The 13,121-nt window shown below is 41.7% G+C and overlaps 1 protein-coding gene and 1 long non-coding RNA gene across 4 annotated transcripts; both read left to right on the forward strand.

Annotated features, from left to right (window-relative positions):
- The first annotated feature begins 1,369 nt into the window (after window positions 1-1,369).
- On the forward strand, window positions 1,370-2,552 carry LOC117189227. Its single transcript, XR_004473305.1, has 3 exons — window positions 1,370-1,491; window positions 1,798-1,946; window positions 2,002-2,552. It is a non-coding gene; the product is annotated as an uncharacterized LOC117189227 (long non-coding RNA).
- Window positions 2,553-4,214: 1,662 nt separating this feature from the next.
- Window positions 4,215-13,072, forward strand: LOC108164444 (host cell factor). Of its 3 annotated transcripts, none has more exons than XM_017300151.2 (13): window positions 4,215-4,344; window positions 4,708-5,123; window positions 5,202-5,511; window positions 5,571-5,782; window positions 5,854-6,042; window positions 8,479-8,630; window positions 8,717-10,033; window positions 10,095-11,270; window positions 11,335-11,560; window positions 11,624-11,790; window positions 11,854-12,123; window positions 12,186-12,549; window positions 12,632-13,072. In XM_017300151.2, the coding sequence occupies exons 2-13, from the start codon at window positions 4,808-4,810 to the stop codon at window positions 12,775-12,777; spliced, it is 4,845 nt and encodes a 1,614-aa protein (XP_017155640.1). In that variant the 5' UTR covers window positions 4,215-4,344; window positions 4,708-4,807; the 3' UTR covers window positions 12,778-13,072. The 3 variants fall into 3 exon arrangements, with proteins under 3 accessions (XP_017155640.1, XP_017155641.1, XP_033250140.1); XM_017300152.2 differs by having other exon boundaries at window positions 8,479-8,624; XM_033394249.1 differs by lacking the exon at window positions 4,215-4,344 and adding an exon at window positions 4,530-4,547.
- Window positions 13,073-13,121: the final 49 nt, after the last annotated feature.

The raw sequence follows: 13,121 nt of genomic DNA on the forward strand, positions 1-13,121 counted from the left end.
TTTAGACATATTCATGCACATATATTATTAGTATCTTGGATATATTTATCTCGATCCTGATACCTACGGAGCCTGGGATGACAAACATTTTCTCAATTCTATATTCTATTCTATTTCCCTAGGGTATGAAAATTAGTGTTGCCGGGAATCATTGTTGTCAACCGGTTATTCACCAATAAATACTCGTTTTTGATCTTCCGTCAAATATTCCCAGCTATATAGAACATTTAGCAATGCCCACATAATTTTATACGATTGATGAATCAATTTTCTACTTGATTGGCTTATTCTAAATATTCGCTTGTATTGGATTTCTATATAACGTTTAAAATGAAATTGAATAGGTTGATGAAATTGTTCGGTTTCAATTTTGACCTAAAAAAATACCGAAACATATTAAAAATACCGTAAACGGTCACCCTGGAGTCGAGTTGCTAATTTCTTTTTTCAGATTGAGCAGGCCCCATTTTACGATAAAACATGCGTCAATAATTTCAAAATATACCGTAAATATACTGACGAACTATTTTTATTCAAGTTCTATTATATTCCTCGCTTCTGATATTCGACTATCATCTCAGAACTCATAATTTTATCCGATCGATAAATCAATTTCCTACAAGACTGGTTAATTTTAAGTTCTCATCTTTATTGGATTGTTTATAACATAAGGAGACATGGTGTTTAAACTGGCAGCATCTTACGTTACCCTCAGAAACATACCGAAATATACCTTCTCATTTTCAAAATATACCGAAAAATACTGATGGAGAAAACTTAGCCCAATTAACCCGCCTCTATTTAAACAAGTGAAAATCTTTAGTTAAAACGCGGAAAATATTACTGTTTTTAAACCACGATATTTTTCACCTGAACTGCGATAAAATTCTTCAAGCTTAATAATATTTGTGCTTGTATATAAATACCCGACTATGGGTTATGCGGCTCCTTCTCTGATCGGAATTTTGATATTCTGTTTGATATTACTAGCTAGATAGGACACTCAGCACTGAACACATCATTTTATTCGATAAATTGATCAATTTTCTACAAGATTTGATATTAAAGGCTTCGTTTTATTGGGTTGTGTCTAAAATAAATAAAACGTAGGGAACAGATACCGAATCAAACCGAAGAAGATAACCAATCTCTAGAGCTGCGCGCCAAAATATTTACGTACATTTTTTAAAAGGAGAATAGAGCACCAATTAATAAATTAATATTTAATATATATACCAGTCTGAAAAAAAACCGAAGACGAATATGCTCTTCCATGCGAATATGAAAGACTGCAGTACTTTGTTAATCGACACCGCTATTTGTAGAAGCTTTGAACAGACTCTGACAGCTGCTAGTCTAGGTTATCATTATCTTATCTCAGTTATTCTGCACTGCACTGCGGCGTTGCGATAAAGTAGCGTAGCACAAACATTTTCATACACTTCCAGATAGTTTATCTTGCACATGTAAATAAAGATTCTTACCAGATCAGTACGTATAATATTATTATTATTTCCATATCATGAAACTTATATATATCTAGCTAATGTGCCCATTAAGCTGACGCCCGGTTTTTGATGACTTACAGTGTGGTACTTTTTATTTTTAAGCCGGTGGTGGTTTGTTTTATAATTTAAGTCTCTTAAAATGGCTTTGGTCCTCCGAATAAGGCGGAGAGAAACTGATTTTGCGGAAGAACGTTGAGAACTATAAGGCTAATGGTTTTGTCACATCCTGACCCCTTTCTTTAATACTTTTAACATATTTTGTTTCTTTAAAAATAATCACAAACTTCAGCAGCTCTGTTTGGACGGACGAGGAAACGCGGGTTGGGATGTCAACCCAAACGTCGGTGGAAAGCGTGACTGCTACCACCGGCGGGCACGGGGAGGAGCAATCTGCGTGTCGCCATCGGTCATATCTCGGACTTGGCGAGAGCAGGCCAGGTTAGTTGTAAAGATACTGCCCCAACAAAAACTTAATCGGCACTCCGCAATATAGCCTTTTCTGTTCGCCGGAACCAGGCACCATCTCCCTGCGTAGGGAAAAGCTGATTGTTCTAGGGAGGAGATGTAGGCAAAAGCACAGTATAAGGCAGTTCTCAAGTTACTGAGCCGGCTCCAAGGCAAGTCGGTTATCTCGCACGAAGAGAAATCTTTGCTTGTCTTGGCTGAGCAACGGGTAGAAGAGGGCCGCAAACACCACGCGCAGCTGACCCAGAAGAAGGCGGCAAATGGTGGATTCGCCAACAAGGTGGAGAGTGCTGTCAAAAACACTCCAGCGAGCAAGCGGCAACGCGGGCCCAAGGTAGCCACCCTCCAGCCGAAGGCGAGTAAGCCTAGCCAGAAGGCCATGAGCGAGGTGTCCAAGAGACACTTCATTGTGGACTTGATTGATCGCAGCGTCGAGAGTGGGAAGATGATGGCGGTGCAGTGGAAGCTACTCCACGCGCAGCCTGTTGAACACTTCTCGCGAATGCTAAGTTTTACATTAAGCTAGCTTACACTTGAAATATATACGAAAATATCGGAATTGTAGAAATTGTAGTTGTTCCACACCCTGAAGTCTTTTCTTTCCCCCTACTAATACGGGCATAGTTCAATGTGCCCGAAGACTAGAAAAAGGGAAGGGACCAAACTGAGCACCTCAACATATATACGGACGGCTCCAAGATGGACGGAGGAATTGGAGCGGGCCCAGGCGCAAGTTTGTGCCATCAGGAAAGCAACAGAGGTCGCTCTGCTTGAAGAACGAGCACACGATGCGGTCAACCTATTCATCGACAGTCAAGCGGCGATAAGATCCATGCAGTCGTCCTCGGTCAGTTTCAGAAGTGTCTTGGCGAGCAGGGAGGCTCTAGACACCCTAAGCACGACAAAGTCGGTGCGGATATATTGAATTCCCAGCCACCAAGGTATCGAGGGAAATGAGGCGGCAGATGCTCTGACTTAGGAAGGCGTCGGGCTGGCGAATTAGAGTACCGAGAATGTGCCTGTCTCCCTTAGAGCGCCACAAAGCGACTTAGAGAGGCAGGTCAGATAATAAACCGAAAGCAGGTGGAGGTACTCCTGCAGAATAACGAAAACCATGTGCAAAGAACGCACTGCAGGCTGTTAGTGCGAATACTCCCAGGTCCCTGTTTAGCTGCGGCGCACGCTGCAAAGGAAATGTGATGAACCTGTCCGGCCCTCTTAGGGGCAAGGAGAAAATAGCTGGGCGCCCCGCTGCTAGCATAACTGGAAGATGGCTCCAAGATGGCCACAGCAACTACTGGCCAATACCAAAAACACCGCGAGTCTCAAGGACTTATAGATCCCATAGGCACTCCCGCGACGGTTCATAGCCCTATCCGAATAACTAAGGGTCTAACCTATATATATTTTTATCAAAACAACTAGCATTTTTATTTATTTATTATAACGAATTCCAGATCAATGCGATTATAATAGGGAGGCTTAGCGATACGGGACTTGATCGATTTAAGACGGTGTCGATTGAAGACGCGGTGGGGTCGGTTCAAGACTTTGTCGGACTGAAGATTGAAGAAGTGATTTATAGATCAAGACTAAAATCAAAGGCAGGCGGCTAAATTGCCCGTGCCCTAATGCAAGCAAGAGCGCGACAGATTGACAGGGCGATAGATAAGACGAAAGAAAAAAAGACGCGATAGAAAGGCTGGATATTCTGCTGCCTTGAGGAAGCACATGTTATGTACGTATAGGGTGGTACAGTGGGTACAGTAAAAAAAACGAACCATGATAGGGATTTACATTATTGCTGCACCACTGGCTGCCATTTATAAATTATTGGGAATATTGGTCTGAGTAACATCGTCCTTTTAAAAAATTTTTAAATCTCTCTATCGGACTAAAATCAGCTGAGAATATGTTGTTTATCGAACAATGCAAAATGTAGCAGGTTACAATGGTTGTACAACGTCTACACTGCTCGGCATTTTTTACATCGCAGAGTAAAAAGGCGTACTTCAAATTCGCCCTGCTTGTAGGAAATTGATTCATCAATCGGATAAAGTTCAGGGTTGAGGTTGCTAGCTAGCTAGTAATATTCAACCGAATATTAAAAACGAGGAATAGGACTTGAATACAAATAGTTCGTCAGTATATTTTGAAAATAGTGACGTATATTTCGGTATAGTTTTAAGGATATTTCGATATTTTTAAAAATATCGATGTATAAAATATATTGACATCACTAGTGCTTCGTTGTATGGTTGTATGGTGTATGTTCGTTCGGCTTTTTTGCACATTTTAAATAGTGGGTTTATTTAGTGAGCTGTATTAAAACAAGCTATGCATTATTAGCATCGTTGGAATCAGGAGTTTGGTAAGAGACTGAAAAATATGAAAATTAAGCAAGTGATATGTAAACAGTTCGCACCTAAATTATGAACAGGCCAAGTGCGAAGCGTCCATTCGCAGCATTGCCAGGCGAAAATAAATTGGTGCGCATATAGATGCTTTCAGTGTATATCAAAAATATTTTGGTATTTTTAGTCTGAGAAAATACCTACAAAAGCAATTAAATTTGTAAGTAAATATGTTTTTTTTTCATTGTGCATCCATGTATAGGTACGAGTTTTTCTGCAATAGTCAATGTTGAAACAAATACCAAATGCTGCCAGACTTCTTAAAATTTTGATAATATAAAACATAATGCATATGTTGAATAAATTTTGATTATTTTTAGGTGAATTCGCGGTTTTTTATGAAAAAGAATGAATCCTTGTTTCGTTTCATTCTACAATTATTAGAATTATATAGTGTAAAGTGTAAGAAAATACCACGACATGGAGAGTTCAGATTTCGCGGGGCCAACCAAAGGAGGAGTAGCAACAGCTACATCAGCTGAATCCGAAGATCTAAACAAGGAGCAAATATTGCATTCGGAGCGGCAAACACCCAATGATATGGATACAGAGGAAAGTTTAGAAAGTAATGTAGCCACCAACTTGTCTGGCTTTCGGTGGAAACGTGTTCTTAATCCGACAGGACCACAGCCGCGTCCGAGACACGGCCATCGTGCAATAAACATAAAGGAGCTTATGGTTGTTTTTGGCGGTGGAAATGAAGGAATCGTTGACGAATTACATGTTTATAACACAGGTATTTTTAGTACAGCATAACTTAACAACGTGCATTTTCTCACTAAAACTTCATGTCGTGTCTTTCATCACATTGCAGTTACGAATCAATGGTACGTGCCAGTGCTGAAAGGCGATGTCCCTAATGGATGCGCTGCTTATGGGTTTGTTGTTGAGGGAACTCGGATGTTTGTTTTCGGTGGAATGATTGAATACGGAAAGTACTCAAACGAGCTTTATGAGCTCCAAGCGACCAAGTGGGAGTGGAGGAAAATGTACCCTGAATCTCCAGACAACGGCTTATCACCGTGTCCACGCTTGGGACACAGTTTCACAATGGTTGGCGAAAAGATTTTTCTCTTTGGTGGACTTGCAAATGAATCAGACGACCCAAAAAACAATATTCCAAAGTAAATAGTAGTTTCGCTAGAATGTGGACTCTGTAACAAATTGTTTTGTATTTGACTAGATATTTGAATGATTTGTACATACTGGATACACGGGGAGTTCACAGTCACAATGGTAAATGGATAATACCAAAAACATATGGCGACAGTCCGCCACCCCGCGAGTCCCACACTGGAATTTCGTTTTCCAGCAAAAACACTGGAAAATTGAATCTATTAATATATGGAGGAATGAGTGGCTGTCGTTTGGGGGATTTATGGTTGCTTGATACTGGTAATATCACTTCATTTTATTAGCACTTGCTTAACGATTCTCATGGTATCGTTTGAACTATTTATTGTCAGATTCCATGACTTGGTCCAAACCACGCACACTCGGACAGGCACCACTGCCGCGCTCATTACATAGCTCAACGATGATTGCCAATAAGATGTATGTTTTTGGCGGCTGGGTTCCCTTGGTAATCAACGATTCCAAGTCGACAACGGAGCGCGAATGGAAATGTACAAATACGCTTGCGGTCCTGGATTTGGGTACGTACATATAGTGTTTTTATATCATTATTATACATACCTTCTGCATTTTGTGGTAGATTTTAAGGCCCATAAATAGAGTAAAACTTTAATAATTAAGACTTAGCTTAGCTAATTCAAATCTAGCTTTAAAAAAATAAAATCGAAATTTGTATACCCGATACTTAAAATTACTATAGGGGTGGGGTGTGGATGTGTGTAACGTCCAGAAGGAAGCGTTTCCGACCCCATAAAGTATACATATATATTCTTGATCAGCATCAATAGCCGAGTCGATTGAGCCATGTCTGTGTGTCTGTCTGTCCGTCTGTCCGTCCGTTCGTCCGTCCGTCTGTCCGTCCCTATGGGCGCCTAGATCTCAGAGACTATAATTTCGTCCCACCCCCTTCCGCCCACGCAATGGAGCTAGAGAAACCAAATTTTTTATCCACACCTCTGTTAGATCTCACTGTTTCAAGTGTATTTCAAAATCTGTGGCATCCACAATATTGAAAATACGAGAAAATTACGCCCACAATCATAGAGAATGCCCATATTTACCAGATTGCCGATCAGATCGGATCATTTTTATAGCCAAAAGTAACAAATCAATTTGCAGTGGCTACGCAGCGCCCGACGACACGTTCAGACACGTTTTCTGTATCTCCCGAACGCACTCATTGTCGCTCAATGTAGCCATACTGAGTATGTATCGGGTATAAATGTAGAGTTACGGTCGCAGCAGCAACTCATTTGTATTGAACTTTTAAACAAAATTTTGTTTTATTTTTAAATTAATTTTTTAAATATATATAAAAAAATGAATGCATTAAATTATTTCTAAAGACTGGTATCAAAAAAATAAATATATAGAATCATATTCTGGTTGTGGGTTTCTCCGATCCGAAAGCAGAATTACCATCTGATAAAAAAAAGGGATCCTTGCTAGAATAACCGTTTTATCCCCTGTGCTATTGTCCAATTTGAATGAAATCTTAATGAGTTTTCTTATAACATCTTAACACTCAAATTTGAACGTCTAGTTTGATTAACTTCAGTATGTACGACTGACCGCAGCTTATAGGGAACTTTTCTTAAAAGCCTCCAATAAAAATGTTCGAGTTTTCAGTTTACATATTTCACCGCAGCGCGCTACAGTTTCACGCATCGAGGGATGCGATTTGTTAAGAATTTAGAAAATGTTATGCCTCGAATGTCACGGCTGTAGTACTACATCTAATAAAATTACACGGATGACAGTTTCAAAAGCAACCAAAAAAAATCATTTTTCAAAAATTAACGTGATGGTCTTATGTATGTATCTGTGAGATACATTTAGATCTGTAAAAATAAAATTTCGGGCGACGATGACTACCCAAAAATATTTTATAAAATCAATAAAGACTTATTTGAATATAATTCTGTCCCGATAAAAGAATCTAAATGTATTAACAGTTAACTAATTTAACGAATTGACTTGATTATTATACCCGATACTCAAAATGAGTATAGGGGTATAATAGGTTTGTGGTGAAAATGGATGTGTGTAACGTCCAGAAGGAAGCGTTTCCGACCACATAAAGTATATATATTCTTGATCAGCATCAATAACCGAGTTGATTGAGCCATGTCTGTTTGTCCGTCTATTTCTGGCAGGCGATAAATTGGGCAAAAAAGTTGTATTATTTACCATTTTCATATGTCAATAATAAATATAATATACTATGTCCCCAAGTACAGTAAACGCTCGAAAGACATCACAATGTTTATTATTATACAAACAAAATAGGTTAGGTTAAGGTTAGGTTAAGGCGGTAGCCGGGAGGGGGGGGATAAGAGCCTCCCGCCCCCAAGCTCACTTGGACCTATAAAAGGTCCGTTGTGTTGCTACAAACAAAATAATAATTGAAAAATGTAATATTAATTCGCAGTGGCTTTTAGCTTTCAGCAATCAGATCAGCCGACAATGTACGCACCTGCAAGCTGATTCTGCCTGAAAAAAGCTCTCAGATCAGCTGAGCTTTCAGCTCCGATTTCAGCGCCGACTTCAGCTCCGCCTTCAGCTATAGTGTGCGCGAGCCCTAAGTGTAGAATTGCGGTCGCAGCAGCAACTCACAACGTTCCTCCTCGTTTTTTGATGTGTTAATATCAGCTAATGTTCATTTTTGAAGTGCTTCTAGAAGTGCTTCACGTCTTTCCTTATTATTATTATTTCCTTGCCAAATTTAACCTTAGAGTCAATATGACTAATTAAGAATTATATGTGAATCCCATTGTCAAAATATGTCTGGAGACGGCATTATAAAATTGATCACATGTTTTTAGCCATCAGAAAGATATAGAATATATACACACATAATTCTATATATTCTGATTAAGACGACAAGCCGATTCAATCTAGCTATTTTCGTCTGACCGTCTTTTTAAATGCACTTTAATTATTTTTAATTTTTTTAGACACTATGACCTGGGACAATGTCACCTTGGATACTGTGGAGGAAAACGTACCAAGAGCTCGTGCCGGCCACTGTGCAGTTGGCATCCAAAGTCGCCTGTATGTGTGGTCAGGACGGGATGGCTACCGCAAAGCATGGAACAACCAGGTTAGGGTGAGATATTCTCCTGTTAAAGTTTTGAGAAACTCGTTGCATTCGAATATAATATTAATTGATATACAACACACTCTCCTTCACAGGTTTGCTGCAAAGACCTGTGGTATTTGGAGGTGACGAAACCTCTTTACGCAGTTAAAGTGGCACTTGTGCGCGCATCCACACATGCTCTTGAGCTCTCTTGGACTGCAACCACCTTTGCAGCCGCATATGTTTTGCAGATTCAAAAAATAGAGCAAGCAGCAAATCCGAGCTCGAAGCAATCAGCTCAAAGTCTGGTGCAATATGGAACAACGTCTACAGTAGCCCCCCCAGCAAATGGCTCCGAAATTACACCGTCAGTTGGAGTCGAAGCTGCAGCTGCTTCATTAAAGTTTGAAAAGAGTCAAATTTCAGTGCTGCATCATGCGGCGGGGGCTGCGAGTGCATCCGAAGCAACCGTTCAGCCAGCAACAACTACGACTAAGCCTGCATCGGTATCGGGTAGCGTGGGTTTCACTGACATTTCACAATCTCCATCACCAAACACACAATTGCAAATGAAACCCATCTCTCGATTGTTAGTCGAAGCTGCTGCTGCTTCATTGAAATTCGAAAAGACTCCGGGCTCAATGCTTCAACATGCTGCGGGTGCTGCTAGCTCATCCGAAGCCGTCGGTCAACCACCATCAACTGCGACTAAGACTGCATCCGCACTGGCAAGCGTGGGATTCACTGACGTTCTACAATCGGCATCACCAAACACACAATTTCAAGTGAAACCTGTCACAGCTGTGGCCGGAACTTCTTTTACTGTACCAACATCGACGGTCGGTGTGCAACCGCAGATATCCATAATCAGCAGTACTGCGGTTTCAGTCGGAGGTAATGCTGCCACCACCAGTAGTAGCAGTGGCATGCTGCAAAAGTTTCGTCACAGTGTAGCCCCTTCAAGAACAGGTTCCACCACAACAGCAGTAGCAACAGTAGGCGGCGGTGACACTATGGCTGTACGCGTGTCTGGTTCAATGCCATCGAACGTTGTGCTTAGTTCTTCGGCTTCAAGTGGCAGCCTACGCCTAGTACCCAACGTAACTGCATCTCAGACACTGCGCATAGCAACCACACATAGCACTGGGGGAGGCGCTGCAACTAATATATTAAAAACAGCACTACCGAGCACTGCTGTTCAATCGCAGCACACGGGACAGGCGACAACGTCAATAGGTGGAAAGCAGTACTTTATCCAAAAACCGCTAACCCTGGCCCCAAATGTGCAGCTGCAGTTTGTTAAGACAAGCAGTGGCGGTATGACGGTTCAGACACTACCAAAGATGAACTTTAATATAGCCAAAGGCGCTACTTCACAGAGTCTTTCGATTGCAAATCAGCAGTTGTCTGCTGGCTCCGCTCAGATTCAGGTAAGGCAAGAAACTTACCAACCAAAATACATTACTTGTAACTGAACATTTTTTCTTAAAGATTACTTCAGGACCACAAAAGTCGGCGTCTTCGGCTGGTTCAACAGTTTCATCAGTGGCAGGATCGACGACGTCTACTAGCCAGCATAATAAACCTATTGTATCTGGAAACGTACTGAAGCTTGTTTCGCCCCACGCAATGACCAGTGGCGGCAAATTAATCATGAAAAATTCAAACATACTGCAGATGGGCAAGGTGACGCCAAACGTAATGGGCGGAAAGCCCGCTTTCGTTATAACAAACAAGCAGGGGACGCAACTGGGCAACCAGCAGATCATTATTGTTACCACTGGCGGCAGTCTGCGAACTGTTCCTGCCAGCACTGTGATGAGCACAGCTGGGACAGGAACGGGGACAAGCATAGTTAGTATAGTAGGCTCTACGTCGACCACCACTAGTACACTACAGGCGATTGGTGCGCAACGAGCCGTGATATCCAACCAGAGTGGCGTCAAAATGATACGCAACATATCATCAGCACCGGGATCACTAGCGACAGGTCAGAAAGTGAGTAGCTCTCCTCTACAGCAAAAGACAGCACTATATATAGGCGGGAAACCGGTCACTGTAATGAGCACGAATGCAGGCGTTGCTGGATCTGGCAGTAACTCAAATAAACTAGTGGTTTTACCAGGGACAAGTGCGACCAACGTGGGTTCTACTACGACACTTAGCGCCAGAAAAAGCTTCGTTAACATTTTTAATGCCGGTGGCAGTTCGCGTGCACTGACATTGGCGACCAAGAGTGTGCCAGCCAAGATTGTGCAGTCGGCACAGGTACAGGTACAAAAGGAGTCTGTAGCCGAAAAGAGCGCTCCGATTACGAATATAGCGGATACTGATCCGATGGACGATATAATAGAGCAGTTGGATGGTGCTGGCGATCTATTACAAAAACATCCTACCCATGATGCCCAAGGGAGATCTGAAGAGGGGGTGAATGACGACAATGCCACATCTACGTCAATGTCAGCGTCAGGCCGGTCTGAAGGCCAGTCATCTGCAAGTGGCTCAAGCGATCACAATCAAAGCATAACAGACCAACAAGTGGGCATTGTTGAAGATATTACCGGCGTTAGCAGCACTACTGATGCCAGGGAAACACCGGCGGAAAGCACCGAAAGTGTTAATAGCACTGAATCCGGGGAAGATAAGATGAATAGCATTGAGTTTACGGTAATTAGTGTTTTCTGAAGAGGATATGACGGCATTTCTCATTATTTTTTGTTTTTTTTTAAAGGCGAATCCTTCATCATCGGACAATACCTGCAGCCGACCGACAACGTCTGAGACTGAAGCCGCCACTATACTAACAAACATTAAAGCTGGGGAAGCTTCAGTTTTGGGGAGCGCAGGAGTCGGAAAGGATCCAGCCATCTCCACTACTCGTGGGGCGGGGGCCGACGGGGCTCGAGATACAGATGGCGATTTCAGTCAAGGTCATATATCTCATCAACACCAAAATGGTTTGTAGCCATTCGTCAGTGACATGGCACTGCTTTGATATTCATGGTATTTTGTCGTTTTAGTGGATGGCTCACATTTGGAGGCATTAGCTTCAGCAGCTGTGATGCAAGCAGCCACGGCAGATGCTACCGCTTCGATGAACTCTAGTCAAGTGGTCAAAATTTTGTTTGAACGATCGGGTAGTGGCACACAGCTAGCAAATGCAATTACTGACAATTCCCAAACCAATGTTGGTACCTTGACAAGTGCTTTACAGCAATATGTTTATTAATTTACCTCGACTGCTTTTTAGGATCAGCAAAACGCCATCGCCGTTGCAGCGCAAAACACCTCACAGAACGAAAACGATAAATGGCAAACAGTGGGGGTATTCAAAGACCTCTCGCATACAGTTACCAGCTATATTGACTCAAAGTATTTCAACGATACTCTTCTCGAAAGTTTAGATGCCGATAACTTACCGGACTTTAATCAATATCCACGTGTCAGCTTAGATCCGGGAACAGCTTATCGCTTTCGGTTGGCTGCTATTAATTCATGTGGCCGTGGTGAATGGGGAGAGGTTTGTTTTAATTTAATTGATTTAAATTTGTATTTTATCTATTGCCAAATGCCTTCTTACAGATATCCAGTTTTAAAACCTGTTTGCCGGGCTTTCCAGGTGCCCCATCGGCAATAAAGATTTCAAAGGACGTTAAGGAGGGCGCTCATTTAACATGGGAGCCGCCTCCGGCACAGAAAACAAAAGAGATAGTCGAGTACTCGGTATACCTGGCTGTAAAGCCCACGACGAAGGACAAGGCGTTGACGTCTCCACAACTAGCTTTTGTGCGAGTATATGTAGGTGCAGCCAATCAGTGCACAGTGCCGAACGCCTCGCTTTCTAACGCACATGTGGATTGCTCGAATAAGCCAGCTATTATATTCCGGATTGCGGCGCGCAACCAAAAGGGTTACGGACCAGCGACTCAAGTTAGGTGGCTGCAGGGTAATTAAAGATTTAAATATAAAAATATATTTTTATTGTAGCACCAATAAATGGTATCCTAAAATTTTTTAACTTCTTGTAGATCCTGCTACAACTAAACTACAGACGCCCGCAAACACGCCAAATTTAAAACGTGCTCAGGACAAGACTTTCAGTGGCACAGGCAGCCCGGCAAATTCGTACTGTTCACCGCAAAAGCGTGGACGTAGCGGGGGCTTGCAAGATTGATCATCTAATTAGATATAGTCTATAGATAGGTGTAGAAATAAAGGGGACATGTCACCATTAAGATTTACAGTAAATACAACTGCCACCGCCGCAAAAAATACAAACTAAAATCGAACCCATTTCAAATATATGTATATATTTGAGAGCTTGGGTAGAGCATTAACATCGGTGTGAATATATGACCTCCTGATGCGTATAGATGTTAAACACTTGCTATATAAGATGTTCACTGATTAACTTTGTGTAAGAAAATGACAAAATGAGAATTGATGAAATATTAATTATATAAAACTAATTTTGAGAATTAATTTTAACTGCTATTTCTTTTGCCGGACCTTTTGGGG

Source organism: Drosophila miranda, chromosome 5 (assembly GCF_003369915.1).
Source record: "Drosophila miranda strain MSH22 chromosome 5, D.miranda_PacBio2.1, whole genome shotgun sequence".
NCBI lineage: Eukaryota > Metazoa > Arthropoda > Insecta > Diptera > Drosophilidae > Drosophila > Drosophila miranda.